Source organism: Pristiophorus japonicus, chromosome 21, assembly GCF_044704955.1.
Source record: "Pristiophorus japonicus isolate sPriJap1 chromosome 21, sPriJap1.hap1, whole genome shotgun sequence".
NCBI lineage: Eukaryota > Metazoa > Chordata > Chondrichthyes > Pristiophoridae > Pristiophorus > Pristiophorus japonicus.
Genome location: NC_091997.1, coordinates 28,961,923 through 28,985,867, shown reverse-complemented (window position 1 = coordinate 28,985,867; position 23,945 = coordinate 28,961,923). Strand labels below are relative to the sequence as shown.

At 47.6% G+C, this 23,945-nt stretch overlaps 1 protein-coding gene across 1 annotated transcript in view; it reads right to left on the bottom strand.

Moving 5' to 3' along the window:
* Positions 1 to 23,945, bottom strand: part of LOC139233885 (plexin domain-containing protein 1-like) — a 328,432-nt gene that overhangs the window by 67,754 nt on the left and 236,733 nt on the right. Inside the window, exons 10-12 of the mRNA XM_070864521.1 lie at positions 17,075 to 17,135; positions 13,841 to 13,976; positions 1,968 to 2,003 (exon numbers count right to left, since the gene is read on the bottom strand). Of these exons, the coding sequence (XP_070720622.1) occupies positions 1,968 to 2,003; positions 13,841 to 13,976; positions 17,075 to 17,135 (233 nt within the window). The remainder of the gene's footprint in view (positions 1 to 1,967; positions 2,004 to 13,840; positions 13,977 to 17,074; positions 17,136 to 23,945) is intronic.

Genomic DNA, 23,945 nt, shown 5'->3' with positions numbered 1-23,945 from the left:
CAGGGCAGGGAGTGGCTCGGCGGAGAGATGTCGGGTGGGAATTGTGGAGGAGAGGAGCTGAATGAGGGGCCAGCACTGGTGGAGTGGAGTGAGGAATAACTAAGTGCCAGATGAGTGGTGGGACGAAACTCGTTGGGCCAACTGGTCTTTTCCTGTTCCTAAAATGTTTTCAATGCTGCATTTTCGCAAAGAAGTATCAGACCTGCACAATTAACCGAGCTGATAATTAATCAAAACCAACAGTTTAGGTCTTGGCCTGTAGTACATCGTGGAATTTGGTCAATAATAATTGGTATAATTATTCCCAGTGCTGCCTCGCCTTGAATAAAAATAGAAATTACGCCCATTGCATTTGGTCTCCAAGGAAAATCTCAGTTTCTTGTTGTCTGCTGATTCCAGTGGCTCGTCACATCCCAACAATCTTATTGGGAACAAACTGCCACATCGAAATATACCCCTCAAACGCTGCCTCTAAAGGAACAACATTTGCATTGTCTCACAAGGCACCGGTAGCTGGAAGGAACAGGGCTTCAAGTGAAGGCACCTTCTCAAGGGCAACAGCTTCACCCTGGACCCAAACCAAACTCGGCCAAGGTGTTTCGGCCGTAGTGAGCAGATTGGGCGCCTCCCCTAAAGGGCGCAGGATTCTTGGGGATTGATACAGAAAAAAAGAGGGGGGTGGTGGGGTGGGGGGGGGGGGGTGCAGGTGATCATACCAATATGGAACCATTGGCGGAGGCATTGGGGAAATTGCCCATATGGCCAGTCTGCCCGAGTGAGGGAGCAGTGGGTATGGGGTGTTGGGGTGATCAACAGTGTAAGGTTTCATCACGATTGAAGCAGAAAGACAAAGGTGAGTCATTTTGACTCTGGGTGACAGTGTGAACTGGGTGTAAAACGGGCCACCACTTTATCAAGGAAAATGGGGCAGAAAAAGTGTCCTTTTCCAGTGTCACCACATTGCGAGAACAAATATAAACGGGCCCATTTGTGTGCGTCTGCGCACTTGAATGTGTACGCACAACAGAGGGTGGCGAGATACCCAAACTGCAACTATATATACTTGCAGTCCTGTTTTAAAAAGTAAGTCATTTTGTTTTGCTGAATCTTATTAGCAAGCATTTATTTTCTTGATACTGATAGAAGCCGAGAGATAGTCAACTGTAATGGGTAAATACAAGTCCTGCCCCCAGCAACTAAAACTAGTACAGCATGAAGTTCACCAGCAACAGAGACGAGTGTCTCACCTCCGGACTCTCCAAAGCCTTTCCACCATCTACAAGGCACAAGTCGGGAGTGTGATGGAATACTCTCCACTTGCCTGGATGAGTTCGGCTCCAACAACACTCAAGAAGCTCAACACCATCCAGGACAAAGCAGCCCGCTTGACCGGCTCCCCATCCACCACTTTCAACACTCACTCCCTCCACCACCGGCGCACCGTGGCTGCAGTGTGTACCATCTACAAGATGCGCTGCAGCAACTCGCCAAGGCTTCTTCGGCAGCACCTCCCAAACCCGCGACCTCTACTGCCTGGAAGCATGCAGCGGGCGCATGGGAACACGACCAAGTCTCCCGCCAAGTCACACTCTCTGTCCATTCACTAACTGGGGGCCGCAATTCATAACATCACAGAATAATGCAGCACAGAACGAGGTCATTCGGCCCATCGTGCCTGTGCTGCCTCTTTGAAACAGCTATCCAATCAGTCCCACTCCCTTGTTCTTTTCCCATCGGCCGGCAAATTTCAAATATATTCCCAATTCCCTTTTGAAAGTTACGATTGAGTCTGCTCCCACTGCCCTTTTAGCGCGTTCCAGACCATAATAACTCGCTGCGTAAACAAAGATTCTCCTCATCTCCCCTCTGGTTCCTTTGCCAATTGTCTTACATCTGTTCCCGCTGGTTACCGACCCATCCACCAGCGGAAACAGTTACCCTAATACAAAGAGACGCTGAACACTTACCATCGTCCTTCAGATGAAAAATCAGTTTAGTGTCATCTGAAAGAAATAGAAAAAACAGATTAGTGAGACTGCATTGCCCGTTGATGAAAGATAATAACATTTGGGCTGTGGATTTTTCTTTTGCAAATATAATAATAACATTCTTATTAATAAATCTGGCTGCCATTTCTAATCAGTTTCCTGTGGATCTGATTCTCTCCCTTTTCTTTGTTCTATTCCTTTTCTGCCCGGCCCTCGGCATTCCCATTCCATTCCCATCGCACTCGCAACGGATTCCATGTTATTCCTGGATAATGAACCTGGCTTTTAGCAAATTGTCCTGTGCAAGGGTAATGAATTCGCCGATTGCAAGCATTGCACCAAATGTAAGACGCCTGACTGCACTGCTTTCGAAATATCCCTTTTTGCACGCTTGGTCCAACCGAGAAACGTGTCGGGAATCCTGAGTGATGTTCATCAGGACATGGAAAATTTGGGCGGTCCGTCCGAACAATTCTGAGGAAGAAGAGACAACAAAACCAGCGGGGGAAGGATTTGCGTAGTTTGTGCCTCCCGTTAGCTACCGCACCCCCCACCCCCCACAACGTGAAATTGTGGAGGCACAATCCGGCAGCGACCCGCTGCTGCCAGTAGCACCTTACGCCGTTGCGCCAGCAGTGATGACGTCATCGCCGTGCGCAGTGACCCGTTTTCGCCCCGGCGCAAAAATTGGGCAGCGCCCCGTGAGGCCGCCGCGATGTGAACCGGGCCGCACTCTGCTTACGGGACGAAAATTAAAGGGGAGGGGTGCGCACCACCATTTTGCTTAAATTGCCGACTTACCGGTGACGGCCTTTGGTTGAATATTTTGCGGGGTCCGCGCCGCCATGTTGCAGCCCGGCACAGAAGCGGAGTGCCACAGTTCCGGGGGAGCGGTGGTCCCTCGTCCCGCTGCACAGCTCGCAGCGTGCCCTCCCTTGTAGCGCTGAAACATCCGCGTGCTTTCTGCCCCGGTCCCGCCCCCCCACAGGAAGTGGAGCACCCGATAATAATAATAACTTGTATTTATATAGCGCATTTAACATAGTAAACGTCCCAAGGCGCTTCACAGCGGTGTATCAAGATAAAATAGATAAATTTGACACCGAGCCACAAAAGAAGAAATTACGGCAGATGACCAAAAGCTTGGTCAAAGAGGTATGTTTGAAGGGGCGTCTTAAAGGAGGAAAGAGAGGTAGAGAGGCGGAGAGGTTTAGAGAAAGGAGTTCCAGAGCTTGGGGCCCAGGCAGCTGAAGGCACGGCCACTGATGGTTGAGCGGTTATATAGTGGGATGTTCAAAAGGGCAGAATTTGAGGTGCGCAGACATCACATTGCGCTCCACCTCCTCTTAGGAGCGGTAACCCCAATTTTGCGGCCGGGACGGGACTTCTGTGCCGGGCGCAGGGAGTCCCGCCCCACCTTGGTTACTGCCCCCAACGGGGCATTACTGAATTTCGGCCCGAGCGGTTCTAGTGAAGGGTCAGACCCATTTTGAACAGTACCACAGAGAGACACAATCAGTACACAGAGAGACGCAATCGGTACACTTTCCCGCTCCGCCACATTATAGCACCACTAGGGTCACCAATTCTGATTGGATGTCTTCCAGGAGGTTTCGTCACATGACCTCCCACCCCCAACTACCCCACCCCACAATCCCGCCACTGATCACCCATTCTCACGCGCACTGCCTTCCCGTGCCAATTGGAAAGCGAACCGACTCTTCCTCATCCAATTGGATGATTCTTAGCTGTCCGTCAATTTTAGTTCCACGTCCAATATTTTTATAACCACTAACCTGCAGTGCTGAAAGAAAATGAAAAAGACATTGAATGTCCCTGTGATTTTTCTTCTGTGTTTGATCGTAGCATTCCTGGAGACGCTGGGCCAATCTGAGAGGGTTGGAAACCCAAAGGCTTACCATAGTTTGCTAGAAAAATCAAGCACGTCATGACAATGCTCTCATGGAAAGGAATGTGGACAGGAGTCGTTGGAGTAAGTGAATCCATGCCTGGCTTTGAGTAACGGTGGGTTTGACGTTTGACGAGCAGCAATGTTCCACATGGTGAGTTTCTTATGAATTTTACCATCATGCTTGGGAGGGTGGGGGGAGGCTTTGGGGGGGGGGGAAAGCCGGTGGGGGGAGGCGGGGGGGAAGCCAGGGGGTGGGGGGGGAGGCTGGGTAGGTGGAGGGGGGGAGGCTGGGGGGGCGAAGAGGGGGGGGGGGTGGCGGGGGGGTGGGAAGGCAGTGAGGAAATTGGGCAAATAGACAACGCCACCCTGTAGGGCTGATTACAACATATTGAGGTAGATCTTGGCCAAGAAATTTGGTACCGTTTCCGGGCGTTAGCATTCACGAGGCTCGAGACTTTGTGCTAAGTGCTCCACTTCCTTCCTGGGGTGGGATGCACGGCTCAGCAGCGTTACGCACTGGGCCGCGTAGCGCTGCTGTGTAGAAGGTGCTCTTCCTTGAATTAAAGGGAAGGCCCCAAGCTGCATACGCTACAGATAGTTGACCCACCGACCTGGGCCACCGGGAAGCGGGGGTACTGTCTGATCAGCCCGGCACTCAAGCTGAGCGACTGCGGCACCGACCCTGAGTCCCGCGTGTGAGAAGGACACAAAAAATCTGCAAAAGGACATAGACGGGCTAAGTGAGTGAGCAAAGATTTGGCAGATGGAGTATAATGTTGGAAAGTGTGAGATCATGCTCTTTGGCAGAAAAAAAATCAAAGAGCAAGTTATCATTTAAATGGAGAAAGATTGCAAAGTGCCGCAGTACAGCGGGACCTGGGCATTCTTGTGCATGAAACACAAAAGGATAGTATGCAGGTACAGCAAGTGATCAGAAGGCCAATGGAATCTTGGCCTTTATTGCAAAGGGGATGGAGTATAAAAGCAGGGAAGTTTTGCTACAGGTATTGGTGAGACCGATAAGGGAATAAGGGGTTATGGGGAGCGGGCAGGGAAGTGGGCCTGAGTCCATGATCGGATCAGCCATGATCTTATTAAATGGCAGAGCAGGCTCGAGTGGCAGTATGGTCCACTCCTGCTCCTATTTCTTATGTTCCTATGTCCAAAACAGCACCGGAGCAGAAAGAAAATGGGAGATTTTTCTCAGGAGCAGCCGGCCACCTCTGCCTGGTATGCGTCCCCCGAAGTCGTTGCTGTCATCGCCCGGCACAGCTTCAGGGAGTGAAACCCAATTTAGGTGCCGGGGCACGAACGGGGCGATGCGCAGGGCGATGATGCCACCATCTCCGGGGAGCAGGAGATCGAGGCGCAATGCCGTACCACTGCCGCCAAGGTCCCACCGAATTTAACGGGAGTTGTTATCGGCGCTGCGCCCGATCGCAAAGTCATTTGCGACCCGTTAGCGCCCCCCCACTGGAGGCGCCAATGACTCCAATTTCTCCCCCCTTGTCTTTCTGCGACAGTGTAAAACGGGTTATAGTGCGTCGGCATCTCTCCTGATTTTTCAGAAATGTAACTTTTCAAAAGATTTGCGGTCATTTCCAATGGTCCCTTTAAGGATGGCGGGGTAGGCCGCTCAAGACCAGGTACAACTGGGCGGAGCTTGCGCAAGCTCCTCCCATTTATAACCAGATTTTGCATTAGGGTCTGACAAGTTCAAGTAGGTTTGCCTCGTGGAGATGTCAAGCTTTGGTGTTCTCCAAACTCCTGCATAAACTGTATTTGTTGTAGAAAGGGTGATGGTAAGTTGAATTTTACCGCCTTTCAGCCCAGCCCCTTGGTCCAGAGCCTGACTCAGGCTTGGAGACTATAGCAAGGGTAAGATTTCCTCTGGTTGCTCTGTGCCACGACATGGTAAACGCACTTGTGACGTTTTGGTGTCCGATGTTTTCTAGAAAAATTGTAGACGCCTCCTCATCTCATAGGCAGTCTCTTGGAATCGCGGAAGACTAGCTACCACTCTAAAAATGAGTTTTTAGGTGACTCAACAGTTCAATACGAGAAGAACAGTCCAATACGAGAACCACAGTCCCTGTCACAGGTGGGACTGGTTTGCCGCACGCGCTTTCCACTGCCTGCACTTGGTTTCTGCATGCTCTCGGCGATGAGACGCGAGGTGCTCAACGCCCTCCCGGATGCTCTTCCTCCACTTAGGGCGGTCTTTGGCCACGGACTCCCAGGTGACGATGGGGATGTTACACTTTATCAGGGAGGTTTTGAGAGTGTCCTTGTTACGTTTTCTCTGCCCACCTTTGGCTCGTTTGCCGTGAAGGAGTTCCGAGTAGAGCGCTTGCACCTCCTACGAACGAGGTGGTAACAGAGGGTGATCAGAGGAATTCTTAGCTACTGGCCTTTCCATTCGCCTGTAGTCTATTCTAACATTCTGACCATTTAACACAAACCTCTCGCTGATAGGGATACGGTTCATGTAATAGAGCTCCACCCCCTAGTGGACTACTGTGGTACTGCAACTACTAATGTCAATAATAAAGGATCATGTGACAAGTCACATGATGATGGTTTTCTGTGTTAAGAGCCACCTTGTACAGTGTGTGACGCCGCTGGAATGGAACTAAACTACAGAACCAGTGGAAAGCTGTTCAACCTTTGCCGTCTCCAGACCAGGTCCAAGACTACTCCAATCTCTGTCGTCGAGCTACAGTACACACAGAGGCTGAACTCCAGGACATAGTCGATGTATTTACTGAGGCATACGAAAGCATGGGCCTTACGCTAAACATCAGTAAGACAAAGGTCCTCCACCAGCCTGTCCTCGCTGCACAGCACTGCCCCCCCAGATATCAAGATCCACGGCGCGGCCCTGGACAACGTGGACCACTTCCCTTATCTTGGGAGCCTCCTATCAACAAGAGCAGGCATTGATGACGAGATCCAACACTGCCTCCAGTGCACCAGTTCAGCTTTCGGTCGCCTGAGGAAAAGAGTGTTTGAAGACCAGGCTCTCAAAACTGTCACCAAGCTCATGGTCTACAGGGCCGTAGTAATACCCACCCTCCTGTATGGCTCAGAGACATGGACCATGTACAGTAGACACCTCAAGTCGCTGGAGAAATACCACCAACGATGTCTCTGCAAGATCCTGCAAATCCCCTGGGAGGACAGATGCACCAACATTAGCATCCTCGACCAGGCCAACATCCCCAGCATTGACGCACTGACCACACTTGATCAGCTTCGCTGGGCAGGCCACATAGTTCGCATGCCAGACACGAGACTCCCAAAGCAAGTGCTCTACTCAGAACTCGTCCACAGCAAACGAGCCAAAGGTGGGCAGTGGAAACGTTACAAGGATACACTCAAAGCCTCCCTGATAAACTGGGAGTCCCTGGCCAGAGATCGCTCTAAGTGGTGGAAGTGCATTCGGGAGAGCGCTGAGTACCTCGAGTCTCGTCGTTGAAAGCATGCAGAAAACAAGCGCAGGCAGCGGAAGGAGCCTGCGGCAAACCAGACTCCCCACCCACCCTTTCCTTCAACCAATGTCTGTCCCACCTGTGACAGAGACTATGGTTCTTGTATTGGACTGTACAGTCATCTAAGAACTCATGCTAAGAGTGGAAGCAAGTCTTCCTCAATTTTGAGGGACTGCCTATGATGATGACAGTGTGTTTGTTAGTGATGTTGTAAAAATACATCACAGTTCATTTTTTGGGGTGGTCAGTTGCAGGGTGTGCTTTTTGTTATTAGGGATTAAAAACCCCATACGCTTTCAATTGTTTTTTTTTAAATAGCAACAGCTGGCTGTGTGTGTGTGGCAGTGGGCGGTGGGGGGTTATATTTTCATGATTTACAGATTAGTTGAAGACAATTGCAAGATTCCAGTCTTCCTGCAGCTCAAACAGGCCTGGGTTAGCAGGCATTCATGACATATCACAGCCTCAGGAGATAACTACTGTAATGTTAACTTGTACAGTGAGGACCAACAGTTGCATTTCTTGTTGAAAGTGGCAACATATAACAGGTGTGACTTGAAGCAATTCGGGCACACTTGAGGCTCTGATGTCACACTGCACTATTTTGAAGAAGAGCAGCGGAGTTATGTCCTGGCAAATATTTATCCCTCAACAACAACAACTTGTATTTATATAGCACTTTTAACGTAGTGAAACATCCCAAGGTGTTTCATAGGAGCATTATGAGATAAAAATGTGACACTGAGCCGCATAAGTAGAAATTAGCGCAGGTGACCAAAAGCTTGATCTAAGAGGTCTGTTTTAAGGAGCGCCTTGAAGGAGGAAAGATAGGTAGAGAGGCGGAGAGGTTTAGGCAGGGAGTTCCAGAGCTTGGTAATGTGGAAGTTGCAGAAATCTTTAATGAACTGTGAGTTTGGGTCATTAGAATAGTTATGATTGAGGTTGGAAATAGCCTCGGGTAGTCTGGCAGGAGTGTTTAAATTACTGATAGAGCAAATTACTTCAACCACCCTGCACTCTGCCCTCTAATCATTTGCGAATTATTGCCATTACATATGCATACATTTCATAAAATACTCAAATCCATTTCCTGCACACTTCATTACTGTACATCCGCGACAGTTGGTGTATTACATTCACAGATTCAGAGAATCTCACCGCACAGCGGGAGGCCATTCGGCCCATCGTGCCTGTGCCAGCTCTTTGAAAGAGCGATCCAATTAGTCCCTTGTTCTTTCCCCACAGCCCTGAAATGTTTTCCGTTACAAGTACATATCCAAATCCCTTTTGAAAGTTACTATTAAATTTGGTTCCATCGCCCTTTCAGGCAGCGCATTCCAGATCATTGCGTAAAAAATTTATTTTCATCTCTCCTCTGGTTCTTTTGCCAATTATCTTAATCATGTGCCTCTGGTTTCCGACACTCCTGCCAGTGGAAACATTTTCTCCCTTTACTGCTACCTATGCACCAAGCTGCGGAATGCCCTCCCTAAACCTCTCCGCCTCTCTACCTCTCTCTCCTCCTTTAAGACGCGCTTTAAAACCTACCTCTTTGACTGAGCTTCTGGTCATCTGCGCTAATTTTTCCTTATGTAGCTCGGTGTCAAATTTTGTCTTATAACACTCCAGCTCTGGCTCAGTGGGTAGCGCAATCGCCGCTGGGTCAGAAGGTTGTAGGTTCAAGTCCCACTCCAGAGTCCTGAGCACAAAAATTGAGGCTGACACTCCCAGTGCAGTGCTGAGGGAATGCTGCACTGTCAGAGGTGCCGTCTTTCAGCTGAGACATTAAACCGAGGCCCCGCCTGCTCTCTCAGGTGGACATAAAAGATCCCAGGGCACTATTTCGAAGAAGAGCAGCGGAGTTATGTCCTGGCAAATATTTATCCCTCAACAACAACAACTTGTATTTATATAGCACTTTTAACGTAGTGAAACATCCCAAGGTGTTTCATAGGAGCATTATGAGATAAAAATGTGACACTGAGCCGCATAAGTAGAAATTAGCGCAGGTGACCAAAAGCTTGATCTAAGAGGTCTGTTTTAAGGAGCGCCTTGAAGAAGGAAAGATAGGTAGAGAAGCGGAGAGGTTTAGGCAGGGAGTTCCAGAGCTTGGGGCCTAACGAGCAGAAGGCACGGCCACCAATGTTTGAGTGATTACAATCAGGGATGCTCAAGAGGGCAGAATTAGAGGAGCGCAGATATCTTGGGGGTTGTGGAGTTGGAGGAGGTTACAGAGGTAGGGAGGAGTGAGGCCATGGAGGGATTTGAAAATAAGGATGATAATTTTGAAATCGAGGTGTTGCTTAACCGGAAGCCAATGTAGGTCAGTGAGCACAGGGGTGATGGGTGAACGGGATTTAGTGTAAGTTAGGACACAGATCACCCTGAGTTTACGCAGGGTAGAAACAGATTATATGTTCATTATCACATTGCTGTATGTTGAAGTTCGCTGTGTGAAAATTAGCTGCTGCGTTTCCTATATTACAACAGTGACTACACTTGGAAAATAACTTAATTGGTTGTAAAGTGCTTTGGGACATCCGGTGGTCGTGAAAGGCGCTATATGAATATAAGTTGTTGTTGTTGAAAGGGAATGGCTGTGTGTAATGCCTGTCAGTGGTGCGAAATATACCTCTAAATGTGCATAGTACAACAATTAGCAAATATCAGGGCTAAGGATGTTAGTAAGATCATGAGAAGAGGCCATTTCACTCAGTGGCCCCAATTCTTCCAGAAACCATGTACATTCCAGCCTGTCATGGGCTCCACCTTACCCAGTTAATCTCCAAAAGAAAGTTCTGTGTAAATATTTTCGAAAGTAATCAATCAAAATTCTGGATTATTTATCCACCCTCACATCTTTGTTGTAATTGTGGGTTCTGCGGTACAATTAACATTAATGGATTATATTAATTATTCTGGGAGAGGGCAAACGTGTTTTTATTTTTACAAGCGCTTATGCTTCCAGTTTCCACTCCTGTGAAGTGTGACGGCATGCCAGAGGCAAAGACTTGCAATTTCAGAGCTATTGCATTAACACGGCAATGGTTACTTTAAAGCCGCTTTATTGTACAATAAAATCCAAACTGTGATCTCAGGAAAAGAAGATGAAAGTAATTAAAACATTTTTTACTGCTTCAGTTGTTGCTGCAGAATGGGACGATAATGAAGCCCTTGTAGTCGAGTGCTCTGTGTGGTTAGACTGCATGGTACGCTCAGGTTACAAGTCCTGAAGCAGGCCATTCAGCCCACGCTGGAAATCGACCCCGACACAATCCCAATGTGTTTATTTTCCAGTCTCGCCCAATTGGGAGCCGGTGCAGGTGGGCGGACTCGCGAGCCGACTGTAAAACCAGCTGCTTCCTGCATCACGTGGTCACTTCCTGCACAGTCAGGTCGGCCAGCCAGAGAGATTGGCGGAGGAGGGAGACAGACCATCCAGTGTTTGTTTGCAATTTACTCGGGACAGAATCCTGACACTCGGCCTCAGCTAAAACCGACAGCGCTGTGCGCGAACACCGTCACAACACGGGACCGCAGCGGTTCAAGGCGGCCGCTCACCACCAGCTTCTCCAGAGCAATTGGGGATAGGCAATAAATGCCAGTCATAAGAACATAAGAAATAGGAGCAGGAGTAGGCCATACGGCCCCTCAAGCCTGCTCCACCATTTAATAAGATCATGGCTGATCTTATCATGGACTCAGGTCCAGTTCCCCACCCGCTCCCCATAACCCCATAACCCCTTATCGGTTAAGAATCTCTGTCTTAAATATATTCAATGACCCAGCTTCCACAGCTCTCTGGGGCAGAGAATTGCACAGATTTACAACCCTCTGAGAGAAGAAATTCCTCCTCATCTCTGTTTTAAATGGGCGGCCCCTCATTCTAAGATTGTGCCCTCTAGTTCTAGTCTCCCCCATCAGTGGAAACATCCTCTCTGCATCCACCTTGTCAAGCCCCTTCATAATCTTATACATTTCGATAAGATCACCTCTCATTCTTCTGAATTCCAATGAGTAGAGGCCCAACCTACTCAACCTTTCCTCATAAGTCAACCCCCTCATCTCCGGAATCAACCTAGTGAACCTTCTCTGAACTGTCTCCAAAGCAAGTATATCCTTTCGTAAATATGGAAACCTGCGATCCTGCCAATGACACCCACATCCCAGGAACGAATAAAAAATTTTTTTAATTTATTGAGCACAGTGCAATTTGATTTCCTACAACTACAAGGGCGGGATTTTCGGTTTTGCTCATTTTCGGGGCGGTAATGGTGGCGGGGCGGTAAAGTTTGCACCCGGGAACAGTTTGCGCCTCAGTCAGCAAAATTGGGCAGCTGGGCCCTGAGTGTGGGGCGGAGCGCTAAGGGAGGCGTTACACACCTCTCTCAGGGCGCTAGGCCGGCTGAGCAAGGGAAAATCCCGAGCTAATGAGCCGGCCTCGGAGCGCCCTGAGAGAGGTTTCTGTGTCGAAAAAGAAATCGCACCTAACTAAAAACACAACAAACGTTTCTAATACCTTAAACGCCCCACAATAAGCGACATCACAAAAATAAAAGTGAACAAAACAATCAAACTTACCTCATTCACCGATTTCATCGTTCACCGCCGCCGGGTCAGCTCTGACCGGGTTTTCCAGGCAGTCCCACCACGGTGCACTAGGGGACGCTATAGGGTCAGCGCACAACATATTTCACCGCGCAGTCCAAAATGGCGGCGTTGTACGCCGGCTCGAGGCTACCGAGAGGTGCTGCTCCGCGCCCCCGCAAAACCGGCAATTAATTTCCCGGCGGGGCGCTGGGAGCTGATTGCCCACCCGGAAACCATCCCCACTGCCATTGCCACCCCTCCGGGGCGCGAACAGAAGCAGCAACATAGCGAAAATCCACCCCGTGCATTTATATAGCACCCTTAACGTAGTAAAACGTCCCAAGGGGCGTTATCAAACAAAATCTGACACCGAGCCACATAAAGAGATATCTGGACAGGTGACCAAAAGCTTGGTCAGAGGTAGAATTTAAGGAGAACATAAGAACATAAGAAATAGGAGCAGGAGTCGGCCATTTGGCCCCTCAAGCCTGCTCCGCCATTTAATAAGATCATGGCTGATCTGATCTTGGCCTCAACTCCACTTCCCTGCCCGTTCCCCATAATCCTTGACTCCCTTATCGCTCAAAAATCTGTCTAGCTCCGGCTTAAATATATTCAATGACCCAGCCTTCACAGCTCTCCAGGGTAGAAAATTTCACAGATTTACAACCCTCTGAGAGAAAAAATTCCTCCTCGTTTCCATTTTAAGTGGGCGATCCCTTATTCTGAGTCAAGTGGCCTACTCCTGCTCCTATTTCTCATGTTCTTATGTAAAAGATTCCAATGCACTATTTTGAAGAAGAGCAGAGGAGTTATCCCCAGTGTCCTGGCCAATATTTATTCCAATATTTAACAGGTTATCTGGTCATTATCACATTGCTGATTGTGGGAGCTTGCAAATTGGCTGCCGCGTTTCCCACATTCTCTGTAATCTTTCTCAGCCTCACAACCCCACAAGATATCTGCGCTCCTCAAATTCTGCCCTTTGAACATCCTTCATTATAATTGCTCAACCATCGGTGGCCTTGCCTTCAGCTGCCTGGGCCCTAAGCTCTGGAACTCCCTGCCTAAACTTCGCCGCCTCTCTACCTCTCTTTCCTCCTTTAAGATGCTCCTTAAAACCTCTTTGACCAAGCTTTTGTTCATCTGCCTTAATTTCTTCTTTTGCGGTTCGGTGTCAAATTTATCTGTTTTTGTCCTGTAATACTGCTGTGATGCGCCTTGGGACGTTTTACTACGTTAAAGGCACGATATAAATAAAAGTTATTATTATAAAAGCACGGAAGGGAGTTAATGAACGACAGTTATTGGTGTTTTGTATGCACCTGTGAGTATGCTCACAGATTTGTGGGGCTGTTAACCCTCGCGGCCTTCCGGAGGGACTGGAGTGCATCATCACCCTCAGCAACCAAGTTTCAATTTGATCATTTAAGGTTCACGCAAAGTTTAAGGTTACACTTCAAAACGTAATTCATTGACTGTAAAGCGCTTTGGGATACCCGGTGGTTGTGAAAGGCGCTATAGAAATCCAAGTCTTTCTTTCCTCACCGCACCCCCTTTACCGACCAGCTGCGATTGGGATCTGGGTGGATGGAGAACCAGAGATGCAAAAACTCACTCCAGCATTCCGTGTGATTATGGAGCTTTCAGTAATTCATTCCTTTACAGCACTGTTGCCACCGACTGTGCACACTGAGCACTCGACAGCGAGCTGCGCTTGTAATAGAATTCCTTTAATAGACCAATTTCAGAAGGCCTGCACAGCAGGACATGTAATTGCTTTGGGATGTATCGTGCTGAGTTACGTCCAATCTCTGGTATGTATGGGTGGGTGAGAAAGAACAGGCTGGTGTGTTTACCTTCTGTTGTGAGACTGCTGGACAGTAACATTGAGCTGGTGGTGGTGTCGTCACTCTCCAGTGGACTTAAAAGGGTGGCCGTTGAGGAGAGGTCCGGGGAATGTTCCGGAAGATCCTCGCAGAGCTCATCGCTGTGCTGGAACAGCCCAAGAATAATTACGGAAGGATTAAAAGCACAAAGGGAGTAAAAGAACGACATTTATTGGTGTAATGTATGCATCTGTGCGTATGCTCAAAGGTTTGTGGGGCTGTTAACGCTCATGGCCTTTCGGAGGGACTGGAGTGCATCATCACCCCTGGCAACCAAATATAAATCTGATCGTTTAAGGTTCACGGAAAATGTTATTGTTAATTCGTGTGTTCTAATGTCCCTTGAATAAGGGGGCACTCGGCTTTATCTGTTACCCAAAATAGTTGTAGAGCTGTTCCATTGTGAGTGGCTTAGCTAGTCACGTAATGTTCACAACACTCAATAAAACCCCAGCCAGTTGGGTTTGGGGGATCCACGATGAGGCAGGTGGTTGTGAGCCTGGTGGATGAACTGGTAATGTGTAGTGTGTGAGTGTGAAACCTTTTGCTAATAAATCAACTAGTTCTTAATAGCAATGTGTTGCTATGAATTCTTAAGCAAAGAACCCATGAAGCAAATACATTACAATTGATTGCCAATTTTCTCCTCGAGAGATTGCAAAAGTTTGTTGCTGGTGTAGAAATGAAGACTGCCCTGACTCATTCCACACAGCCAGCAGAGAGAGAAGACTTTTTATCCTTCCAGGCTGGGCTGGATTTGAACACAGGAGTCCTAGAGGTCAAAGGTCAGTGTCTAACCTCTGGTGTGACAGTGTCAAAATCTTATGACATTTCTGTAGGGTGGCAGTGAAGACACATCGCGCGCACTAGCATTAAACCTTCAGCTTCTCCGCTTCTGCGTTGCATATGTGGAACTGCGCCTGCTAGGGTTGGGGGGGGGGAGGTGGGGAGGAGAGAGGGGTTGGGGGTGGGGTGGGGAGGGTAGGGGGGAGAGGGTGAAGAGAGGTGTGATTTCGCAATATTTGCTCCCAGTGGGAGTCTTTCTGTGCCAAAGTGTAAAACCTTCCATTAAGTGTTGTGGAATAGAAGCATACACGTTTGGTCGCCCACGCCACTCAGCTGCCTGGCAGTCGCTGTGGCACGTCCCTGAAGAGAGGAAGGAAATATTGGACTAACAAGCCCTGTCTGGGAGGTCTCTGGACGTCCAAAAAAAATGGTATGGCCTAAATCTTGAAACAAGCTGACTGTGCTCTCAGCAGTAAAGATGTGATTGCAGATGTCCTCAGGCAGAATTTATACTAAAGAAAAAATCCTTAACTCTTCAGGTGATACCACGGATGAGAGACTTCGGTATTGCCAGGCAATGACCATCTCCAACAAGCGAGAGTCTCACCACCTCCCCTTGATAGTTATAATGTATTTGCTCCATGGGTTCTGTGCTTAAGAATTCATAGCAACACATTGCTATTAAGAACTGGTTGGTTTATTAGCAAAGGTTTAACAATCACACTACACATTACCAGTTCATCCACCGGGCTCACAACTGCATACCTCATCGTGGATCCCCTGAACCTAACTGGCCGGGGTTTTATTGAGGTTTGTGAACATCACGTCACCGGTTAAGTCACTCACAATGCAACAGCTCGACAACTATTTTAAACTAAACTTTAAATCAAGTGCCCCTTTTTGGTAAGTGCACTAGAACCACTAAATTTAGATATTAAACTTTAAAGGAAATACATCTCGAATTAAAATTTGGTTTCCGGGGGTGATGATGTACTCCAGTCCCTCCAGTGCCCACCTCTCGTGGAAGGCCGCGAGCGTACCGGTGGACACCGCGCGCTCCATCTCCAGGGACACCCTGGCTCGAACGTAACCGCGGAAGAGAGGCAGACAGTTGGGCTGAATGACCTCCTCGACTGTCCGCTGCCTGGACCGGTTAATGGCCACCTTGACCATGCCCAGGAGCAGTCCCACAAGGAGGTCCTCCGACCTGCCCGTTCCCCTCCACACCGGGTGCCCAAAGATAAGGAGTGTGGGACTGAAGTGCAGCCAAAAATCAAGGAGCAGCCCCTTCAAATAATGGAAGAGGGGCTGCAATCTCACTGACTTGAGGTCACAGATTTAAGATAATTTGCAAAAGAACCAGAGGCGAGAGGAGGAGAAATTTTTTTGTTCAGCAAGTTGTGATGATCTGGAGTGCCCTGGAAGGGCAGTGGAAGCATATTCAAGACCATTGTTCAAAAGGGAATGGATGTAGACTTGAAAAGGAAAAAAAATATAGGGCCTTGGGGAAAGAGCAGGGGGCGTGGGACTAATTGGATCGCTCTTTCAAAGAGCCGGCACAGGCACGATGGGCCGAATGATCTCCTTCTGCGATGTGTGATTCATTAATTAAAGTTAATCCCAAAGTTTTGAAATTGCAGTTAGAATATCAAATGATTAAAAATGTTATCAAAATCTTGTAAGGCAGAAAATGGGTGTACATTTTAAAACTTGCTTTCAGTTTCTAGAACAGGTAACCCAGATCTGACGAATTCAGTACTGATCGACCTTGTTACTGTTTACTAGCTCGGGGCAAAACTGATGGAATTTGGCCATCGTTGATGCATATCTCACATACTGCTGAGACATTGCACACAAGATATATCTGTCCCAGGAGTTGGAATTGATATTGATAGAGAATTCAAACTCTGCAGCCTGGCTGCAGTTTTGTGAAAATTCACAGACCCCAAGTCAAGGCTGCTACGTGCAGTTCAGCATGTTGCATTAAGTCATCAATCAACTTGACATTTTAGGACCTTGGGTAGCGAGCCAATTAAAGGTTAAAAGACTATCAATTGAGCCAATAAGGTCAAAGAAGGCGAGTTCTTTTCAGTAAATTGAACCAGGTATAAGTACAGCCATTTTGGCCATGTGGTCTCAGAAGGACAAAGGCCTCGCTTAAAGCCAAGAGCTTGTTGCTGCTGCCAGAATAAAGTTACATTAAAACTACAATCGGAGTTCGTATTTCATTGGAAATTAAGAGATCTAACAGATGTTAAGAAGCCAATTTAAGAATGGAAGCTTGTTCATCACACCTATGTTGATCCTTCAGAAAGCATCATACTCCATTAATCCAACCCATCATGCGAAGATTTCACCTCGGAAGAGATTACTGCCCAACATTAGGAATAAAGTTACATTCAGTAGTGTTCACTGTACCTCCTCCATGCAGTGATAGTCCAGCCACTCCTGGCGATGTCGATCAAACCCATTGGAACATCTAAATACCAAACAGAAAAAAAAATTTAAATCTTGAAGTTATCACGTATCGGGAGCGCTTGAGAAAGGGCGGTAGAAGTTTGGAACTCTCTTGCGCAAACCACAACTGATGCTGGGTCGGTTGTTGATTTTGAATCTGAAATTGATGGACTTTTGTAAATCAAAGGTATTAAGGGATATATGGGGCAAGGGCAGGTGGATAGAATTAGGTCGCAGATCAGCCAGGATCTCATTGAATGGTGGAACAGACTCGAGGGGCTGAATGGCCTCCTCCTGTTCCGATGTTCCTTTCCAAGATGTTTATTTTCCATTACATCGTGTCACAGGAGAAAAAAAAATCAAAGCACTGCCTTTATAAGGAAAGAAGGGGAGGTCATTTTATCTTTGGGCACCAGTGTAAAACGGGCAATATCGATTCAACTGCTCCTCCCCATTCTCACTTCCATTGCCCGATGAATGCCAGCCTATCTTTCTCTTTCAGACGTGGACTAACTTGCTGTCCCTTTCCAGGGTTTTCTGGTTAAATTTCACGTTTCAGCTTGAACATATTCTGTGCACCAACAGCTGTTGACCATTAGCAGCCCCAACGCTTCGCTTTTGGCTAAACCATCGGGGCAATCTGTCGAGCTCTCTGAGTGACGCACTGAGATTTTCCTTTTCGAACTGTGCAGGATTATCACCAACGCACAGAGACTGCTCGTTGATTACTCACAGGCGGAACCCTACTTTGGGTGATATTTCCCAAGGCGCAACGCTGAAGGCTGTGTTAACCGATCGGCGGTGGTTCTCTGCCCATAGCGGCTGGTTTAGTTTAAATCCAGTCAGCGCCGTTTCCAAGAGTATTTCATCACAAGAATGAGAAACTGTAGCACTTCAAAAGAAAAGCACCGGTCTCACTGAAACGCCATTATTATTAACCGTTGCCTACCCGCCAATGCGTGAACGAGTCTGAGCCTGACTGGGATTCAGTGGCCGCTAACACGTTTACTGATCTGTCATTTGATACGGTCTATGGCTTGATCACGTCAATATTTCCCATTCTTAACTTCTGATTGGCTGAATGACACATGCATGGAAGCTAGTTCTCAGCCAATCAAAAGCCAATGGTGTCAGCCCTGGCTCAGTGGGTAGCACTCTAACCTCTATGTCAGAAGGTGGTGTGTTCGAGTCCCACTCCAGGGACTTGAGCACAAAACCAAGGCAGACACTCCCAGTGCAGTGCTGAGGGGGTGCTGCACTGTCGGAGATGCCGTCCTTCCGATGAGATGTTAAACCGAGGCCCCGTCTGCCCTCTCATGTGGACATAACAGAACTCATGGCCATTGTTCCGAAGAAGAGCAGGGGAGTTCTCCCTGGTACCCTGGCAAATATTTGTCCCTCAACCAACATCACTAAAACAGATTATCTGGTCATTATCACATTGCTGTTTGTGAGAGCTGCCGCGTTTCCTATATTACAATAGCGACTACACATCAAAAAGTACTTCATTGGCTGTGAATCGCTTTGGGACGTCCGCAGCTTGTAAAAGGTGTTATATAATTGCAAGTCTTTCCCAAAATGAAGTGCTGGAGCCAGAAGGAAGACGGAGGGAAACATGGGAATAGGCAAACTCAGTGTTGGTGTGAAGCAAAACTGCTTTGTGCTGATTTCACAGCTGTGATATGAAAGTAATTTTTTTTTTAAGAGGAAATCAACTTAGAATTAGGAAGATAGGAAGATTTCAGGGCGGATCTGGCCCGTGTTTATTTGCAACAGTAAAATGCTCTGATAGGGCCCTCTTGATCACATGACCTGACTGTTGATTGGTCCCCTTGGAGGATATTTTAGGCATAGCGCTATTTTAGGCAAAAGTCCTGGAGATAATCCAAAAGCCCGAGAAGCAGCTCCAGCTCTCGGCTCAAGCGGCGATGGGTTTCACACAATTCGTGGTTTGGCACCACTTCCAGCTTCCTCGTATATCGCACTGCGCATGCGCAGACTGGATCCAGCGCGCATGTGTAGCAAGGGCTAGAGTCCAGTGCGCGCACGCGCAGAAGGACACAAAGAAGTTGTTGCAAACAATCACTCCTGCGGATCTATCTGTTCCCGCCCCTAGGGATGTTAGACCACCTGGCTGATGTGCATGGAGGGAATTCGCAGAGGGAGTACCGCACGTTCGAGAGGGTATCTGCCCGATGTTTCCGTCCATTTAAATACAGAATCATAGAACGGTTACAGCACAGAAGGAGGCCATTTGGCCCGTCGAGCCCGTGCTGGCTCTCTGCAAGAGCACTTCAGGCAATCCCACTCCCCCGCCCTTTCCCCGGTCGCCCTGAAATTTCTTTTTCTTTCAGGTACTTATCCAATTCCCTTTTGAAAGCCACGATTGAATCTGCCTCCACCATCCGTCCAGGCAGTGATTTCCAGATCATAACCACGCGTTGCGTAAAAATGTTTTTCCTCATGTCGCCTTTGGTTCTTTGCCAATCACCTTAAATCTGTTTCTTCTGAGATCCACTAATTTTTTCACTGTTGGTGGTGAAATTGTCAATGGGTGTGTATAAAGTATGTGTGTATGGTTTCACCACAAATAGACACCAGAGGAACACTTCCACAAATTCCAGTTGAAGAGCTAGCACTGGCATGGTGGGCTGAATGGCCTCCTTCTGTGCAGTAATTTAAATGTTTATTTTTGTAGTATAGGATTATTATAGATTTGAATTTCTCTTTACATTTGAGTAGCTTTATTACTATAAAATATTAGTGCTTCATTGTCACAGTTTGAGAACTTTTATGCAGCCAGTTGTTACGATCTGGAAAGCACTGCCTGAGTGGGTGAATGGGACCAGATTCAATAATAGTTTTCAGAAGGGAATTCGATAAATGCTTGAAAAGAAAACATTTATAGGGCTATGGGGAAAGAGTAGAGGAGTGGGAATAATTGGTAAAAACATAGAAACATACAAAATAGGTGCAGGAGTAGGCCATTCAGCCCTTCGAGCCTGCACCACCATTCAATATGATCATGGTTGATCATTCACCTCAGTATCCCTTTCCTGCTTTCTCTCCATACCTCTTGATCCCTTTAGCTGTAAGGGCCATATCTAACTCCCTCTTGAATATATCTAACGAACTGGCCTCAACAACTTTCTGCGGTAGAGAATTCCATAGGTTAACAGCTCTCTGAGTGAAGAAGTTTCTCCTCATCTCGGTCCTAAATGGCTTACCCCTTATCCTTAGACTGTGAACCCTGGTTCTGGACATGCCCAATATCGGGAACATTCTTCCTGCCTCTAACCTGTCCAATCCCGTCAGAATTTTATATGTTTCTATGAGATCCCCTCTCATTCTTCTAAACTCCAGTGAATACAGGCCCAGAAGATCCAGTCTCTCCTCATATGTCAGTCCTGCCATCCTGGGAATCAATCTGGTGAACTTTCGCTGCACTCCCTCAATAGCAAGAACATCCTTCCTCAGATTAGGAGACCAAAACTGAACACAATATTCCAGGTGAAGCCTCACCAAGGCCCTGTACAACTGCAGTAAGACCTCCCTGTTCCTATATTCAAATCCCCTAGCTATGAAGGCCAACATGCCATTTGCCTTCTTCACCGGCTGCTGTACCTGCATGCCAACTTTCAATGACTGATGTACTATGTCACCCAGGTCTCGTTGCACCTCCCCTTTTCCTAATCTGTCACCATTCAGATAATATTCTGCCTTCCTGTTTTTGCCCCCAAAGTGGATAAACTCACATTTATCCACATTGTACTGCATCTGCCATGCATTTGCCCACTCACCTAACCTGTCCAAGTCACCCTGCAGCCTCTTAGCATCCTCCTAACAGCTCACACTGCCATCCTGCTTAGTGTCATCTGCAAACTTGGAGAAATTACACTCAATTCCTTCATCTAAATCATTGGTGTATATTGTAAATAGCTGGGGTCCCAGCATTGAACCCTGCGGCACCCCACTAGTCACTGCCTGCCATTCTGAAAAGGACCCGTTTATCCCAACTCTCTGCTTCCTGTCTGCCAACCAGTTCTCTATCCATGTCAATACATTACCCCCAATACCATGTGCTTTAATTTTGCACACTAATCTCTTGTGTGGGACCTTGTCAAAAGGTAGCTCCTTCTGGTTTTTAAAAATTGTTCATGGGATGTGGGCGTCGCTGGCAAGGCCAGCATTTATTGCCCATCCCCCACTGCCCCTTGAGAAGATGGTGGTGAGCCACCTTCTTGAACCGCTGCAGTCCGTTTGGTGAAGGTGCTCCCACAGTGCTGTTAGGGAGGGAGTTCCAGGGTTTTGACCCAGCGACAATGAAGGAACGGCCGATATATTTCCAAGTCAGAATTGTGTGTAAGTTGGAGGGGAACTTGCAGGTGATAGTGTTCCCATGCGCCTGCTGCCCTTGTGCTTCTCGGTGGTAGAAGTCGCGGGTTGGGAGGTGCTGCTGAAGAAGCCTTGGCGAGTTGCTGCAGTGGATCTTATAGATGCGCTGGTGGTGGAGGGGGAGAATGTTGAAGGGGGTGGATGGGGAGTCAATCAAACGGGCTGCTTTGCCCTGGATGGTGTCGAGCTTCTTGAGTGTTGTTGGAGCCGTGCTCAACCAGCCATTGGAGAGTATTCCAGCACACTCCTGACTTGTGGAAATGCTTTGAGGAGTAAAGAGGTGAGACACTCGCCACAGAATACCCAGCTTCTGACCTCATGCCTGGATGTGCTGCATAATTATTAAATTAGCCATCTAAACTTTAAAGTTAAAGGAGCCGAAATTGTCCACCGCTGGAAACGGGGTGCACCTACCCTGTTTCTGTTGTTTTACCGGCACGGTTGATGTGGTGTCATCTTGAGTGAAATTCCGCTCTTTGGCTTTTTATCAGCGGACCGGAAGTTGGTCATAATGGGGGCGGACGAGCGCCGGTGAGCACACTAGAGGGGTGGAGATTGGGGGCGGGTGGAGTGTCCGCCGCTGTCAGCCATCAGCGTAGCGCTGATGACATCATCATGCTGCCGCGTCACCACGGCTCTCCCCTTCACTTAAAGGGGATTGTTTAAGTTATGCCCACTGGGCCACCAGCGAGGGTTTTGGCCGGGCCAGTGGCCTGGCATTCAAGAGCGGGTGCCAAGCTGCCTGTTGGTGGCCCGGCCGAACCCGGGGGCATAATTGTCGACCCGACACTGCAGTTGGCTGACAAAAAAAAAACATGGCAGCCGCGGCAGTGCGCTCTCCCCTTTAATGTCAGCCGCACCGACATTTTGCAAGTACTCCATGCAGAGTGCACCGGTAGAAAAAACTGACAGTGGCACCGAGCGGCGGCAGAAAGGTTTTCTCGGCGGGATTTTGTGATTGGGGTGGTTAACATCAGTGGTGCACGCTCTGATGACGCAATATTGTTCAACATGAGTGGCACTATTCCAGTATGTGCTTGGCAAATGAAATATGTGCCAAACATGCACTGTAATGGTTGTATCCCTTTAAGTAGGAAAGTAATTGATTTGGTGCTTTCTTTTCCTGAATAGATATAAATAGATAATTGTGGAGATACTAGAAAGCATTCAATAAAGAGCGGTTACAGCGAGCCTGGTGATATTCGATGCCAGAATATTCCACTACGTCGCTTCGTTATCACTTTTCCAAATCTATTCCAATGGATCCATTCTATATGGGGAACGGCAGCAAAGCGGTTTTGTTACTGGACTACCAAACCAGAGGCCGGGACGAATGATCCGGGGACCCGAGTTCAAATCCTACCATGGCAGCTGCGGAATTTAAATTCAGTTAATCATATAATTCTGGAATTTAAAAAAAAAAGCTAGAATCAGTAATGGTGACCATGAAATTACCGGATTGTCAGGAAAAACCTAGAATCACTAATATCCTTTAGAGAAGGAAATAAGAACATAAGAAATAGGAGCAGGAGTAGGCCCATACGGTCCCTCGAGCTTGCTCCGCCATTCAATAAGATCATGGCTGATCTGATCATGGACTCAGCTCCACTTCCCATAACCCCTTATTCCCTTATCATTTATGAAATTGTACATTTCTGTCTTAAATTTATTCAATGTCCCAGCTTCCACAGCTATCTGAGGCAGCGAATTCCACAGAGAGAAGAAACCTCTGAGAGAAGAAATTTCTCCTCATCTCTGTTTTAAATGGGTGGCCCCTTATTCTAAGATCATGCCCTCTAGTTCTAGTCTCTCCCATCAGTGGAAACATCCTCTCTGCATCCACCTTGTCAAGCCCCTTCATAATCTTATATGTTTCGATAAGATCACCTTTCATTCTTCTGAATTCCAATGAGTAGAGGCCCAACCTACTCAACCTTTCCTCATAAGTCAAACCCCTCATCCCTGGTATCAACCAATGAACCTTCTCCGAACTGCCTCCAAAGCAAGTATATCCTTTCATAAATATGGAAACCAAAACTGCACGCAGTATTCCAGGTGTGGCCTCACCGATACCTTATATAGCTGTAACAAGACTTCTCTGCTTTTATACTCCATCCCCTTTGCAATAAAGGCCAAGATACCTTTGGCCTTCCTGATCACTTGCTGTACCTGCATATTATCCTTTTGTGTTTCATGCACAAGTACCCCCAGGTCTCGCTGTACTGCGGCACTTTGCAATCTTTCTCCATTTAAATAATAACTTGCTCTTTGATTTGTTTCTGCCAAAGTGCATGACCTCACACTTTCCGACATTATATTCCATCTGCCAAATTTTTGCCCACTCATTTCGGCTGTCTATGTCCTTTTGCAGATTTTTTGTCCTCCTCACACATTGCTTTTCCTCCCATCTTTGTATCATCAGCTGACTTGGCCAGGT